Below are 17014 nucleotides of genomic sequence, written 5' to 3' on the forward strand. Positions count from 1 at the left end.
CCCCAGTTGGGCTGACAAATAAACACACAGCATTTTGGTGGGGACTACCGAAGATCCTTCTGAATACACTGGGTGTGGGAGCAATAACCATTACCCCCACTCGCAATTTAACTATTTATTTAATAATCTGTTATCTGACTTTTAGCAAGAAGCAAAGAAACTTGTAGATGTACAAATAGGGCCTAGTCCTGCTGACTTATTTTTGCAATTATTATTCCCTTGTACTGATATTCAGACTGTATGATAAATAGTGGTAACAGAGGGGAAAAGTAAGCCTCGCATCTCCTACCTATGGAAAATGGGTGGATGGTAAGTGTTGCTTACTTAGTCCTGAATAAGGGCTGGCACACACTAGGTGCACTTTGGCAGTACTTTAGCAGCTTTTTGTCAGTGGATTCCAATGGGGGTGGTCCCACTAGCTGCATTAAAATACTGCTTGCAGCCAAACATTTGATAGTGATTGCATCAGTGACTACACTAACCAAATCGTGATAGCTCCAGGAAATCGCGGCACTTCCCCATGACATAGTGGGTCCCAGCCCTTAGGGCCCATTCACACTATAAATTGCAAAAACGTTTTGTGCGGGTGATTTTTACCGTGATTATCGTGGTAAATCGCTGATCACACTTCCGTGATTCAGAGCGATCGCGATCAGCGCCTTGTTAAGCACTGTACCGCGCTCGCTCCAGAATCGCGGCAAAATGCTGCATGTAATGCATTTTGCAATTAGCGCTAATCGCAAATCGCCCGCGATCGGCACCAATCACGGCAGTGAGATCACTGCCATATACTCTGTTGCACTAGCGCTTCAAAAAGCGCTTCAGCGATTAGTGGGAATCACCTGCTAACTGCTCAAGTGCGAACGGGCCCTCAGCCAGCACTAGCCCAGCAGCTGGGGGTAGCTTTGTGTTTAGATGTAACAACACATTACCACAGCTTTGCTTCCCTCCAGTGGTGTAACTAAGGCGCTAAGGAGCTGTGGGCTCCAGTGGGAGTCTGAAGCTTTAACCCTTCAGCAGCCAAATAAAGTAAAAACCACATTTTTCCTGCCGTGGGGGAAGTGTGCCTTCCCCAGCCTGGCAAGCTATGGCAGGGTATGCAGAACGGCACAAGGAGCTTTTATAGTTACCTGTCTGGACGGCTGGATCAGCTTCTTCTCTTCTCCACCACGGCAGCGATGTAACCCCGATATGTCTTCAACATGTCTTCCCGGTTCCAATCACATGATATGTAGTGATTGGGATCTAGGGGACCTTGTCAGCACTACTGCGCCCCCCGGTGGTGGAAGAGGGATGATGGAAGAGTCTCTTCCATCGCCGGGTAGGGCTGTAACGCTGACACAGTCTCCTGGATCCTGATTGCGTTATATCATGTGATCGAGATCCAGAAGACCTGTTGGAAGTGCAGAGCCGCCGGTGGAGGAAGAGAACAAGCCGCCTGGAATAGGTAACTATAACTGCTCTCTGCCACCTGCTCGTTTGGCTACACTAGGCAGCCAAACGAGATTTGCCGGCAGCGGTTTACCAGCAAACAATGAATAGCTTGGGCCTAACTGTGCTTTTGCAATTCAGGTGAGAGTTTTTAAGGTGAAGTTGTGACCTAGAATAGTACTGGGGCTCCTCTGAACTGAGAGTTTTTGAATGAATGGTTTGTTAAAGGTGAGCTTCCACTCATGTTATACTGAATCTTCATTTTGCCTTGCTTGTTAACTGCATTTATTGGAAGCCAATTTTGTAACGCTTATTGTCCGATTTCACACCCAGTGCCTCCTTCCCAGAAGCTTCCTGAGAATGTGCAGCCCAGGTACTTAGAAGATGAGGGCCTCTATGTTGGTGTAAGACCAGAAGTCTCTCGGACCAATCAGAACATTGTAGAGAACAGGCTCCTTCAGCAGGATGCTGTAAGATCACTACATTTTAAGATAATGACATGTCAACTCTACTTTGTGCAACACTAGGTGTTACTCTATCCCTGATCTTCGCTGTTCTCCCTTTCCTCCTTATACGTTGTCCTTTTTCACCCCTCTTTCCTGTACAGATGTTATCTTTTGCGTCAGCAAACTCTGAGTAGGGATGAACAGGTGACATGCTTGTATTTTAAAACGGAGCTAAAATCAATAAAATGATCCGATTTTACAGCAATTCGATAAAAACGATCATATCTCTCAAAAAAATCAAAAGCTTTTTTTTTCATTCGACTGATAAATACGATCAGATTTCACGTTTTTTTTTCCCGATTTTAAATTGATCCAGAATGCCAGATATTTCTCTTCAATTTCTACTAAAGATTGTATGGTGTGTGTTGGATTGTCAATTTATTAATATACACACCTTAGCAATTTTCTCAGAGTTTCCAATAATTTTTTTTTATCATGATTGAGGAAAAATTGAACATAGGTGTGTGGTGCATTGGTCATATTTTTGAAATGTTACAATCAGTAAAATTGATTGCAATTCTTAAAGGGAACCAGAGAGGATGCAATATACATACCTGGGGCTTCCTCCAGCCCCATACGCACGGATCGCTCCCACGTCGCACTCCTCCGCTGCCTGCATCACCTGCCACCGGGTCCCGTCATTGCCGCGAGTCGGCAAGTCGGCCGGCGGACGCGGCCGATTCTCCGCATCACAGGGTGCTCTCCCCATACAGATACGCATGTGGCTGTTAACTGCGCAGCCGCATGCGTACATGTATGGAGGGAGCCCCTGTGATGCGGACAATTGGCCGCGTCCGCCGGAAGTGACATGTCCGGTACCGGCGGATCCAGGAAGCTGAGGATGGCGGCGTGGGAGCGATTCAGGCTTATGGGGCTGGAAGAAGCCCCCGGTATGTATAAAATCTGTTTCTTTTTTCACCCCCCGTTCCTCTCTGGTTCCCTTTATATTGAACACATTTAAAAAATGGTATGGTGTGTGGCCACCTTAGCAATATAATTATACTAACACTTTTAAAGAGCAACCTTTTGTCTCCCGCATTTATGTTAATTAACTGCGGCTACTCACTCCATTACTGCTCTATCCAGACTGTGTCAGTGTGATCTGGCATCCCTGTACAGCCGCCTGCTTAGTCCACTAATTGATGACATCACACCCCATTTAAGGGAGTAGTAAGGAGTTTTAGGCGAGGGTGAGACTTCAACTGGTATTGCTGTGTTTATCAGTTGCTCTGACTATGGATGACCAGGTGTGACATCAGTGATTGATATAGGCTCCCTGTGCTGCATGAGGTTAAAACGGACATGAACTCAGAACTTTCTCTCTGCTCTAAAATATTACGTAACAGTATAATAACCTTCTAAAGGGACCCTGAGCAGAGCTTTAAAATGAAAATCAGCACTTACCTGGGGCTTCCCCAGCCCCTCCGTAGCCCACGAGGTCCCTTGGCGTCCTCCGGGTCCCCTCTGTGGTCCTGCTGGCAACCCTGTTAGTGTGGCGACTTCGGCCGAAGTCCAGCACAACTGCACATTCGCACACCTGGCTCGATCACGTGCGTAACCCTCCAGCGCATGCGTGGTTCTCGAAAGACTGAACTGCACTTGTGCAGAAGGCTTACAGTGAAGCGCACATGATTGAGCCGAGTGTGTGGACGGGCCGCGTATGCGCAATTGCGCATGACTTCGGCCGAAGCCACTGCATTAATAGGGCCGCCAGCTGAACCATGGAGGGGACCCGGAGGATGCTAAGGGATCTCACAAGCTATGGGGGGCTGGAGGAAGCCCCAGGTAAGTGCTGATTTTTATTTTAAAGCTCTGCTTAGGGTCCCTTTAAAGAAAAACATGTCTTTGTTACAGCTTACAGTACTCCTGCAATAAATCTGCGGTGTGTCTACTTTGTGCTTAAAGGGTTAACATTCTGTGTTTACATAATAACTGTGTCTGCCGAGGACTGCCGGTTTTCTGTGCTGAGAGCTTAAATTACACCTGTGATTCCTTACAGATGAGGGGGGATTAGACAGGCTCTTCTCTCTAAAAACATAATGGGTGCATTTCTCTGTGTTTTCCTTGTTTCCTGTGCAAAAGGTCAGATCCACTTTAATCAGCACCACACCATTCTGCATATAATAAGAGCGGCAGCATTTATCATTAAAAATAATTCAGGGGAACAAATAGGATAATTATTATTTATATAGTGCCAACATCTTCCATTCTGAGTACACAACACAGTAGTGAGTAGCATGAGTACATACGTAGCTCAACACACAGTACAATCAGAATATCCAGCAACGCAAGAATAAAATACATGCGTAGATCATGTGTGGTTTAACATGTCAACAATACTGGCACATGTTTATTTGATAGATTAAGTATAACAGGAAACCATAGAGGGAGGAACCTGCGCCTGCAGTTTAGAAGGTAGTGGGGTGGAGACTCTAGATGAGGAGTTGGAAGGGGATAGCAGATGAGGCAGTGAACCTCCACATCTGGCTATAATTGTCCTCACATTTGTAAGTATGCCGTATTTGTTCATTAAGCAGTTTGGAAAGAAATATGGCCAATGTGGATGAATTCAGAAAACAATAACCACAATTGCTCATGTCTAGTAGTGCTGGGTATAACCCACAAGAATAGAGCAACATTTTTATAGTGTCCAACCCCCTGTAAGCAAGACATGACCTCACCAGTCACACTGTGTCTTCCAAGAAACTCCAAGAAAAGGATTCTACTGCGAGTAAAGAATGGTTAATTGGTTAAGAATGGTTAATGTTCTCTCTTTATTCCGCAGCATTTACTAAAGTGACCGTGCAGTGGATCCAGACATGTGACTCCACCGTCATTTCTTAATACAGGCGGGTTTAATAAAAACACAGATGCAGTTCCTATCATGAACATTTTTACTTATGTAAAAATGCTGATTTCAGATGCAGGGCAATCTTAAAGTGAACCCAAATTGAGAGGGATTTGGAGGCTGCAATATTTGTTTTCTTTTAAACAATACCAGTTGCCTATGACAGCCGATCGCTCCTGATGCTCTGTAGGGGACAGCCGAGTGACACGGCTGTACCCAGTACAGCGCTGCCTTATAGAAAATAGTTTTGCCATCTAACAGTCTCCTAGTGGCGACTGCCGCTGGGAGACTGATGACGGAGCGGAGGTGCGCACGATCTCCTGCAAAACCCGGCCCCAGGACTTCACGCCAATTGGCGTTGAGTGATCCTGGGACTGCCGCCACAATCACGCCAATTGGCGTGGAGCGGTCAGCAAACAGTTAAACAGTAAACAGACTATATATACCGTTAATTCTACCATGTGAAAAATCACATGTCCTGCATCACTTGGGTCACGCTCTTTGTGCATCCTATAGGAGAGGCCTCATTTCACTAAGCAGTGTAGACTAGTCTACTGATGGTTTTTAGTCTACTGATGGTTTGGTATAAATCAGTTGCATTAAAAGGGAATTCACTAACAATTACCAAATGTTTTAGACCTGGTCTAAAACATTTCGGTAATTAGGTCAGTAAAGCAGGGGGAATGATCAAAAGATGCAATTCACAAATGAGTAGCTATGACTGACAGAAATCAGCTGGTCTAATCTCTGTCAGAAAAAGTGGGCGTTGGTTATTCCTTCTTTGCCTTTGCGAATAGCATCTTTTGATCATGTCCCCTGCTTTACCGATCTAATTACCGAATGTTTTAGACCAGGTCTAAAAACAGATCTAAAACCTTACACCAAACCATTAGTAGACTAAAAACCTTGAGGCAGGGGTCACACTTGTCTTTCAGTTTCTACACTTTTAAGAAAACTGAAAGACAAATGTGACCTCTACCTTACAACAGCTAATGTAATTTATAGAGAAAACTGACAAATTGCGCAAGATGTCAGTTTTTTTTTCTGCATGCGAAATCTGCATTAAAGTGTGACCTAGCTCATTGATTAACATGAGTTCTCAGTTGAAGTCAGTTTTTCTGTGCAGAAAACGCGTACGAAAGCCGGTAAGTGTGACCCCTGTCTCAGTAGACTAGTCTAAACTGCTTAGTGAATTGAGGCCATTAATACTATGCTTATTCCTAAAACAACTGTTTTCCTGTCATGTGCACAGAAGCAGAAATTCTCAGCCTCTCACAGTCTCTATGGATGTCTAAGTGTATCATTTTACTGCGGTTTGCAAAAGTATTCACCCCCCTTGAAGTTTTCCACATTACTGCCATAAACATGAATCGATTTTATTGGAATTCCTTATGAAAGACCAATACAAAGTGGTGTACACGTGAGAAGTAGAACGAAAATCATACATGATTCCAAACATTTTTTACAAATAAATAACTGCAAACTGGGGTGTGCGTAATTATTCAGCCCCCCTGAGTCAATACTTTGTAGAACCACCTTTTGCTGCAATTACAGATGCCAGTCTTTTAGGGTATGTCTCTACCAGCTTTCCACATCTAGAGACTGAAATCCTTGCCCATTTTTCTTTGCAAAACAGCTCCAGCTCAGTCAGATTAGATGGACAGCGTTTGTGAAGAGCAGTTTTCAGATCTTGCCACAGATTCTCGATTGGATTTAGATCTGGACTTTGACTAGGCCATTCTAACACATGGATATGTTTTTGTTTTAATTCTATACGGAAGAAAAAAGGCAAAGATCCGGGCACCTTCCGTTTGTCTTTATTGTGCGGACTCAAGTATTTGCAGACATCAACACATCGATGTGTCCATCAACAGTGGTGGTGAGGTGGAAGTGGGGGTGCCGGGCACCGCACGGGGCTTGCACAATAAAGACAAACGGAAGGTGCCCGGATCTTTGCCTTTTTTTCTTCCGCATAGAATTATTGGATCTTCTTTCTTCACTTGATCTGAAGGCACACGTTTGAAGGACGAGAACTACAGCAGCCGACAGCAGAGGGGTGAGACATCATTTAGCCTTTACACACTCGCACCAGCTCATATAAACATACCAGGAGTGCCACTCATAGAACTTTCTTCTTACATATAACGATTATGTTTTGTTTTAAACCATTCCTTTGTTGCCCTGGCTTTATGTGTAGGGTCATTGTCCTGCTGGAAGGTGAACCTCCGCCCCAGTCTCAAGTCTTTTGCAGTCTCCAAGAGGTTTTCTTCCAAGATTGCCCTGTATTTGGCTCAATCCAACTTCCCATCAACTCTTACCAGCTTCCCTGTCCCTGCTGAAGAGAAGCACCCGCAGTGCATGATGCTGCCACCACCATATTTGACAGTGGGGATGGTGTGTTCAGAGTGATGTGCAGTGTTAGTTTTCTGCCACACATAGCGTTTTGCATTTTAACCAAAAAGTTCCCTTTTGGTCTCCTCTGACCAGAGTACCTTCTTCCACATGGTTGCTGTGTCCCCCACATGGCTTGTGGCAAACTGCAAACGGGACTTCTTATGCTTTTCTGTTAACAATGGCTTTCTTTTTGCCACTCTTCCATATGGACAGATTCCCCCACCTGAGCTTCTTGACTGCATTTCTGATCAGCGCTCTCCTTATTTGGCCTGTGAGTTTAGGTGGACGGCCTTGTCTTGGTAGGTTTACAGTAGTGCCATACTCCTTCCATTTCTGAATGATCGCTTGAACAGTGCTCCATGGGATGTTCAAGGCTTTGGAAAACTTTTTGTAGCCTAAGCCTGCTTTAAATTTCTCAATAACGTTATCCCTGACCTGTCTGGTGTGTTCTTTGGACTTCATGGTGTTGTTGCTCCCAATATTCTCTTAGACAACCTCTGAGCTGTATTTGTACTGACGTTATATTACACACAGGTGCACTCTAGTCATTAGCACTCATCAGGTAATGTCTATGGGCAACTCGCTACACTCAGACCAAAGGGGGCTGAATAATTACGCACACCCCACTTTACAGTTATTTATTTGTAAAAAATGTTTGGAATCATGTATGATTTTCGTTCCACTTCTCACGTGTACACCACTTTGTATTGGTCTTTCATGTGGAATGCCAATAAAATTGATTCATGTTTGTGGCAGTAATGTGACAAAATGTGGAAAACTTCAAGGGGGGCGAATACTTTTGCAAATCACTGTATATGCTATATACTATACTCTGTACAGTACTGCAGAAGATGACATCACTATATAAATACTAAATAATAATAATGCATTTAGTGAATTTAAATGTGTATAAATCTGTAACAAGTACATGCGCGGTTGTGATAAACACTTCTCTTTCAGGATACAAGAGTTCATTCATATGCATGGGTCACTTTAAAGCGGTATAAAACCCTGACAATAATATTCAATAAAAACATGTTTTCCTACTTTTTATATGCCATACGGTTATCATATTTGCTTTTGTGCATAAGTATTATTATTCATTTAAAAATTACAAGTTCCCAAAGTACACTTTTTTTTTTGCTCTGAGAGCTGACTTTGCATTTTTAGTTCATAATTATTGAAGGCAGAAATGCTTTCTCAGTGTCTGACTGTGTTCAGGAGAGTCTGCAGTGTCAGAGAAGTGTTTACTTTACTGTATCAAGTAAGGAATGTAAACACAAGATAACTTTCTCTCCAGTTCCGATGCATCCAGCTTTCCCGGCAGGGAGCGTGTAAGTCCTGTGTTTAACTAATTTTTTTTTATAGATTCTTTATTTATCAACTTATTTTACAAAATACACTAAACATTCATATCCCATAAAACACAGACAGGTTATTCTTAATACCTGAAAACATCACTTCCCCAGAAGGACATGGGGACCTATTTTAACAGCTTGTTCTTATCTACAGCTTCTTTACATACATTTACATACATTTATATTATCCATCAATAATCAACCCCTTTCTGATTCGCTGTGACCATTTTACCCTCATTCAGTTCCCCTTCCCCCTCCCATTTCCATCCCCCCTCTCTCATTTCCCCCTTTCTTTAATATGAGTCCGAAAGGCATCCATACAGTCAACATAGAACTAAAAGAAGGAGAAAAGAGAAAAAAAAAAAAAGAGGAAAAAAGGACCCCCTAACCAAGACCCTTCACCTTGTCCGCTGCTCCCTGTCCGCCCCCCCCCCCACCCCAGGCTGGCCCATCCTAGATTTACCATCTCTTCAAAGAGGGCATCCATATAAAGTTAGTGGTTATTCATGTCTGTGCCCCGCCATCCCCAATCAGCTTCTTATAATCTTCAGTATATTTAAACACTTCCCATTTCTCCCATGTTAACTTATGCTGCCCCTCTTTTCCCTTAATATGATTTGTTAATTCCTCCAATCTTTGTGTTCTTGATATCTCCCCTATCCACTCTGTTAATGTGGGAGGTTGCTGGGTTTTCCAATGCCTTCCAATCAGTGTTCTTGCAGCGTTGACCAAGTAACTGCATAGGGATTGTCTATATTTCTTAATGCCCCATTCATTATGGTGCAAAAGAAAAAAAGCTGGATCTAAAGGGAGCTCATCTCCCAGAATTTCCCCCCCTAATTGTCTCACCCCTTCCCAAAATCCCCGAAGTCTATCACAACTCCAGAATATGTGGATGTATGTGCCCCTCTCAGTCTGGCATCTCCAGCACCCGGGGTCAGAATCTGGATATATAGTCCCTAGTCTGTCAGGGGTTAGGTGCCATCTAACTAATAATTTAAATCCAGTTTCTTGTATTCTGGTCGATATCGAAGTTTTATAGGAGAATGTTATAATTTTATTCCATTGAGCATCTGTGAATTGGCAATTCAGTTCATCCTGCCATTTCTTCCTGTAGGGGTCACTGGCGTCTTTTTTCTCATTTAACATTACATAGATTTTAGCAAGAGATCTTCTACCCTCCCCTTCTGACCTACAGAGTTTCTCGAATTGCGTCAATTCTCTACCAAATTCTTGTTTTCGCCCTTGTGTTAATAAAAAGTGCCTAAATTGCATGAAACTCCACCAATCTAGATCTTCCCTCCCTCTCTGTTCTCTTATTGTTTCTAGGGGTTTCCAATCTCCTCCCTCCACCAAGTCTCCCGCTCTGACCCCTCCCGAGTCTCTCCATCTCACATATTGCTTTCTACTTGGTCCCTGCATAAACCTATCATTATCCACTATCGGCATCAGTGGGGAGGGTGTTGGCGACAGTTCATGCTTTACTTTCAATCTATTAAAAATGTTCAATGTATGATTCACATATATTCCTGCCAGATGTGTAGTCCTATAAGTATGTGTGGTCCATGGAGTCAGACATAAAGGGACGTCGACCATATTCTGGTCCATCTCCACCCATATTTTATGTTGCCTATTTTTATGCCAGTCCACAATCCTGGCCACTATCGCCGCCAAATAATATAATTTAGGGTCTGGCAATGCAAGTCCTCCATGTGCCTTGTTTTGGGTCAGCAATAGATATTTTACTCTGGGGGGCTTATCCTTCCAAACAAATCTGGTGAATTCTCTTTTTAAGGTCTTAAAAAAGATTTCTGGCATTGGTATCGGTAGTGTCTGATATAAATAGAGGAGCCTTGGGAGTACATTCATTTTTAATATGTTGATTCTCCCTAGCATGGAGAGTTTTAACTTTCTCCATGCCAGGAGGTCCTTTTTTATGGTGTCAAGGAGTGTCCCATAATTGTGCACATATATCCCTCTTATAGTTGTTGTAATGTTTGTACCCAGGTATGAGATCGCTTCCCTGACCCATTTAAACGGAAAGTTTTCCTTGAGACTATCTTTCTCCTGTTCACTTATGTTTATCCCCATGGCTTCACATTTATCCCAGTTTATTTTGAAGTCAGAGATTCTCCCAAATTTTTTAAATTCTGCCATTAGGACTGGTATTGATATCCTAGGGGCTCTAAGATAGAACAGTAAGTCATCTGCATATGCCGCGACTCGGTGTTCCCTCTGCCCTATCTGTATTCCCTTAATGTCTGGGTTCTCTCTTATATGATTTAAAAATGGTTCTAGGACCAATGCAAATATTAAGGGGGACATAGGACATCCCTGACGGGTGCCGTTCGAGATCATAAATGGCTCTGAAAGAACCCCATTGACCTTCACCCTTGCTGTTGGATTCTTATATAGCGATCCTATCCAAGTAGTCATTCTATTCCCGACCCCTATAGACTGTATTACTGCTCCAGTAATCTCCCAGCCGACCCTGTCAAATGCCTTCTCCGCATCAGTGGAGAGCAGGACGACAGGGTCGGCTGAGGAGTCCACCCACTGCAGCACATTAAGTGTCCTCAGAGTGTTATCACGTGCTTCCCTCTTAGGGACAAATCCCACCTGGTCTGTCTGTATGATTTTATGAAGCCATGGGGACACTCTACCAGCTAGAATCTTTGCAAATACTTTAAGGTCCTCATTCAGCAATGATATTGGTCTGTAGCTAGAGCAGACCGATGGGTCTTTGCCCGATTTATGTATTACGGTAATATGAGACTCCGAAGAGTCTCTACTGAATTTCTCCCCCTCCCCTCCCAAGGCATTCATAGCCACTACCCATGGGCCTTCTAGTTCAGAAATATATTGCTTAAAATATTCTAGTCCGAATCCGTCTGGGCCTGGAGCTTTCCCCCCCGGCATACTCTTCACTACTCCTCTTAGTTCTTGAAAGGTAATAGGGGCTTCCATTCTTTCCACTTCCTCCTGTGTAAGCTTTCCCAGTCCTGCACTTTCTATGTACTCCCGTACCGCCTCTCTTTTGGTTTTCCCTCCTATTTCTTTGTCCCTTAGATTCAAGTTATAGAGGCTCTCGTAAAATGCGCGGAACACCCTTGCCTGGGATTCACTCCTGTAGTGTTTTCTTGTACTGCTGTCACATACAGGGCCGGATTTGTACTTTTTACCGCCCAAGGCCAACTGTACCATCTGTATGGTTGTTATCTCTGTGTGACCCAATGAGAATTCTCCTTACTCTCCATCATTGGATGTCACAGACAATAACTATTTCAGTAATACCAGTATAGATTATTAGTTATGTTTTCCTTAAGAACTTTTATGTTATGCTTGCCATCTCATTAATGATGGACCCATTGTGTCACCATGAGAGTTAGGCTGATGTATACCTGTAGGACAGAGCTTACAGGTCTTGCAGGGACGACACAAGTACAGGACAAGAGAGTTCAAAGGATAAAGAAAGCTGTCTTTGTAGATCGGGATGGCTGCATAAAACAGCTTTACTGCCCCTCACTGAGCCGCCCCTAAATTTCTGGTGCCCTAGGCCATGGCCTATGTGGCCTTGCCAGAAATCCGGCCCTGGTCACATATATAGGGTATAAAATTGGCTGTTTGCTGTTTTTTTAACGCACGTGCCAACAGTTTCCCTGTCTTATTTCCATGCTCATAATATAATCTATTACATCTCTGTGCTGCGTACCTTGCCCGCCTAAACAGGATCGATTTCAGTTTTTCCCTCTCAGATGTTAACTCCTCAAGTGTTTCTCTTGCAAGCCCCCTCTTATGTACATCCTCCAGTTCCTCTATCCTTTTCAAGCTTTCCTGTATTTCCTTCTCTTTCTCCTTCTTAATCCTGCTTCCCTCCTGTATTAATATTCCTCTTATCACACATTTGTGTGCCTCCCAGACCACTACCGGTGAGGATGCCGTGTTGTTATTTACTTCAAAATAATCTCTAATTTCTTTGCTCAGCCTCTGCGCTATATCTTCCCTCTTTAACAAAGCGCTATTCATTTTCCATGTAAACCTTCTATCCTGAGGTCTGTTCTTGCCCAGACATAATATTACTGAGGCGTGGTCCGAGATTGTAGTTGTCCCAATCATTGCCCTCACCGGACATGATAATAAATTATGGGATACCATAAAGAAATCTAATCTGGAGTATGTTCCAAGAGGGGACGAATAAAATGTATATTCTTTGTCTCCCGGGTGCTGGAGGCGCCAAACATCCATAAGCTGATGTTTATTCATCTGCTGCTTAATTTTCCGTATTGTTCCGTAAGGGAGATTAGATCTCCCTGAGGATGTATCTATAAGAGGGTCCAATACTAAATTATAGTCCCCCGCTAAAACTACAGAGCCTTCCGCAAATGTTTCTAGGGACCTCAGCATACCATTCAAAAACGAGAGTTGACCCGTGTTAGGTACATAGATATTGCCTATCGTTAGCTTTTGTGAGTTAAAAATCCCCTTTATGAACAGATATCTTCCGTTCCCATCCCCATGGACCTCAACATCCTGCATTTTAACTTCTCTAGATATTAATATTACCACTCCTTTTGTCTTAGAGTCAGGGGAATTGCTGTAATAGGCTGTGGGGTATCTATTGTTAGTTAGTTTCGGATGGGTAGTTCCTTTAAAATGTGACTCCTGTATCAAGGCTATCTGTGCATGTTCTCTGTGTAAAAGCTGTAAGAGTGAAGATCTTTTTTCTGGGATGTTTAAGCCACAGACATTCAATGAAAAAAACTTAATTTGTTCCTCCATTTCCCTTCCCATCATCATTTAACCTATACCCTCTCAGTTTTCTCCGACAGGCCCCCTCTCTGGGCAGCTGGGTGGGGCGAAGGACAGGAGGCAGCGCTTCCACCGCGTGACTACACCCAGAAAACCCACACCAAAACCAAAACACAAACCAAAAACTCACCCGAAACAAAAAAAAGACAATAAAACAAACATAAGCATACATCCTCTCAGGTATCTCCCTTTCATTCCTCCACCAATTCTTGTAGGGCTCTTTGAGCCCTTTGGAGATCTCCCCTGATGTTTTCAGTGGGCATTTCTTCCTCTTTACCCGACTTTTTTGGGGATCCCCAGGGGTCATTATCCACTCCCCTCTAATACCCGGTCCTTCGGGCCCTTGAGGAATAGAAGAATACACCATGCAGCAGGCATCTCTCCACCCACCCACCCGGTCCCTGGGCCCCCCCCTTAAATGCTTCGGCAGCCCCTCGATCCCACTTCCCCCATCCCCTACCGCGGCCATCACGTCATCTTCTTGGTGTGTTTACCCCCTCCGCCCACCCATCTCCCTCTCTCTCCCACCCGTCTTTATGCGTTCCATTAAACCACACCATCAGTATCTTAGTGTCCAGTCACATCTATCCCCTTTTCCTCTTCAAGATACATTTTCCAAAAAAGAGTTTTCTTAACATCCCACTCTTGTTATTTTTTCCCGGTCATCAGGGGGAGGCGGAGGGGGGGGGGGGGAGCCCGCCCACAGGGGGCCCCTCGGGGCCCCCCGTCGGCGGGAGCCCCCGCCCCCCCCCACACCCGTGTTCCCCCATCTCAAACCTACATTTTCATGTAAAAAAAAAACATCATACAAATGTGATCCCCCCTCTCCACCCTCCTCCCTCATATCTTCCTGACCCTCCCGCCCATCTATATGCATTTCATCATACCACACCATCAATACCTTAGTATCCAGTCTCGTCTAAACCCTTTCCCTTATCAGGACACAATTTCACAAAATGAGTTTTCTTCACATCCTAATCTATTATTTTTTCCCAGGCATCAGGGGGAGGCGGAGGGGGGGGGGAGCCCGCCCACCGGGGGCCTCTCGGGGCCCCCCGTCGGCGGGAGCCCCCCCCAGCCCGTCCCCCCCACTCCCACACTCGTGTTTCCTCCACAGCCAGACCCAGAAACCCTCCCCTCCCCCCTCCCCCAATAGTTTCAATGAATCTTACAAGTAACAATTGCATATTATTTAGCAAATTATTACCACTTTCCATCATATTTCAAGTGGCTCACATTATTCATAGTCACCTCCCAACCCTCCCCCCCCTTCTCAAACCATATATTTTCATGTAGAAATCACCGTTCAAAATGTGGCCCCCCCTCCCCACCCTCTGCCCACTTATCTCTCTGTACTTCCCACCCATCTATATGCATTTCATTAGACCGCACCAACAATACCTTAGTGTTCATCTAATCCCTTTCCCTCACCGAGATACACTTTCAAAGAGAAAAAGTTTTCTTAACATCCCATTCTCTTATTTTTTCGGGGCGTCAGGGGGAGGCGGGGGGGGGGGGAACCCGCCCACAGGGAGCCCCTTGAGGCTCCCCGCCGGCGGCGGCCCCCCCAGCCCGCCCCCCCCCCCCCCCCCCCCCCCATCCGTGTCTCCCCCAAAACCAGCTCCCAGAAATCCCCCCCCTCCTCCCTCCCCCATTAGCTTCAGTGATTCTTACAAAAATCAATTACATATTGCCCAGCAATTCATTACCCCTTTCCGCCCTATTTCACATAACCCCGAGCCGTGTGCTTTCAGATAGTAATCATCGTTCAAAAGTTCCTGATGCTTCCTGATATCATATTAAGTCTACTGTCCAAATCAACACAGTGAGGGAGAGAGACCCCCCACCCCATCCCTCCCCACCGCATTTATGTTCTTACATACCCTTTGCTCACCCACCCTACTTTCCAAATCTTCATGAAAAAACGAGTCTCTAGACACTAGGCCCCTGTCAAGAATAAATAAATCCATCGCAGTCTAGTGCAAAAAAAAAAAAAAACAAAAAAAAAACGGAGGGGGAGGGGGCAGGGAGAGACCAGCGGTAATCCGCTCAAACTCACGTGTCGAAGTCCGTCAGACTGTAGGGCCCCATTTTTATTCTTTACCCCTAAAAACAAAAATTTTCTCCGGGTCCCACTCCTTTAACTCCATTGGGGCCATCCCCAGTACTCTAAAGAGCTCCGGTAGTTCCTCTGGCCTCCGCAAAGTAAACAGCAAGGATCCTTTCTTGATCATCAAGGCAAAGGGGTGTCCCCATCTGTATATGGCGCCATCCTTCTGGAGCTGCTGGAGCAAAGGTTTTAGTGCTCTTCTCTGCTGTAATGTTCCTGGTGCCAGATCCTGGAATAGCATTATCTGTTTGCCCTCATAGACGATCCGTTCCTGCCTCCACGCTGCCGCCATAATTGCTTCCTTCTCAGCGTGATAGTGCAAGCAGCATATTACATCTCTCGGGTTTTCTATATTCCGTGAGGGCAGTTTTAGGGCTCTGTGTGCTCTGTCCATTAAAATGGCTTGTTCACCCTGTCGGCCCAGAATCGAATTGAAGATGGATCGCAAGGCTCCCTGTAGTCTTTCTGGCCCAATCGCCTCTGGAAGTCCCCGCACTCTGATATTATTTCTGCGCGAGCGGTTTTGCTGATCTTCCAGCTGGGTGCATAATGCAATGTTCATTTGCTTTTGCCTTTCTCTCACCATCTTCATATCTTTTATGCTTTCTTTTAGGGCTCCTAATTCCTCTTCCATCTTTGTCACTCGGATTTTAAGTTCCGTTACCTCCTCTTTTACTGCTGTAACTTCTGCCCTAGTAGCCTCCAGGATTTTCTCTGTTTGCTCCGACATGTCTTGCTTTGTGGGTAGATTCTTTAGATGTTTCCAAACCTCCTCCATGTTTGTTGGTTTCTTTAGTTGTGGTGAGGCCATGTTTTCTTGTCTGCCGTGCCTCTCAGTCGCCCTTTCCGCTGAGACACTCAGTCCCGGTGGTGTGAAGAACTCGGCCGCTGAACGCTGCGGCGTTTTCAGGATGGGCGCAGGAGCGGGGGCTGCCGCCGTTACAGCTTTCTTTCTGGCTCCTCCGGTCATCCCCTTCCCATTAGTGGAGACGCCGAGACGCCAGCTCCATGTCGGGGGAGTCTCCTCAGCTGCCGGGTGCGCGGATCGTGGACGCACCTACGTCATGACGCAGCTCCTCCTCCTGTGTTTAACTAATTGAATGCTGTTCTAGTAAAAAAAAAATGATGGCAGTATATAATATGCTGTAAATAATCTTTTAGAGCAGTGTTCAGGATTTCTACATTTCAGTCACTGGTAATTACGCTACCACAAATAAATCATGTATGGATGATCTCTTCATTCTCTTTGCCTTTTACACGTCTTCATAGGGAAAGAAATGGTTCGGAGATGATGGAAGTATTTTAGCCTTGCCTAATCCTATAAAACACTCCGCTACAAGACCACCTATATTCACTCTGCATGAAGGCTTAGACCCAGAACTTGAGGCCATCTACATAAAGGTATTAGGTTTATATAAATCTAAATAAAATTTTTCTTTCTTAAAGTACACCTGAAATGAATCTATTAAATGTGAATAATTTATGTGATAAATAACTTCTTACTAAATAACTTGCTGTTGCTTGTTGTTGCCTTCGGGGGCTTCTTCTGTTCTGGTCC

At 44.7% G+C, this 17014-nt stretch overlaps 1 protein-coding gene across 4 annotated transcripts in view; it reads left to right on the forward strand.

Moving 5' to 3' along the window:
• Nucleotides 1–17014, forward strand: part of CC2D2A (coiled-coil and C2 domain containing 2A) — a 135113-nt gene that overhangs the window by 23626 nt on the left and 94473 nt on the right. For all 4 annotated transcript variants that reach the window (XM_068277619.1, XM_068277639.1, XM_068277646.1 and 1 more), the window contains exons 9-10: nucleotides 1765–1901; nucleotides 16726–16857. In XM_068277619.1, the coding sequence (XP_068133720.1) occupies nucleotides 1765–1901; nucleotides 16726–16857 (269 nt within the window). The remainder of the gene's footprint in view (nucleotides 1–1764; nucleotides 1902–16725; nucleotides 16858–17014) is intronic.

This window comes from Hyperolius riggenbachi, chromosome 1 (genome assembly GCF_040937935.1).
Source record: "Hyperolius riggenbachi isolate aHypRig1 chromosome 1, aHypRig1.pri, whole genome shotgun sequence".
Taxonomy (NCBI): Eukaryota; Metazoa; Chordata; class Amphibia; order Anura; family Hyperoliidae; genus Hyperolius; species Hyperolius riggenbachi.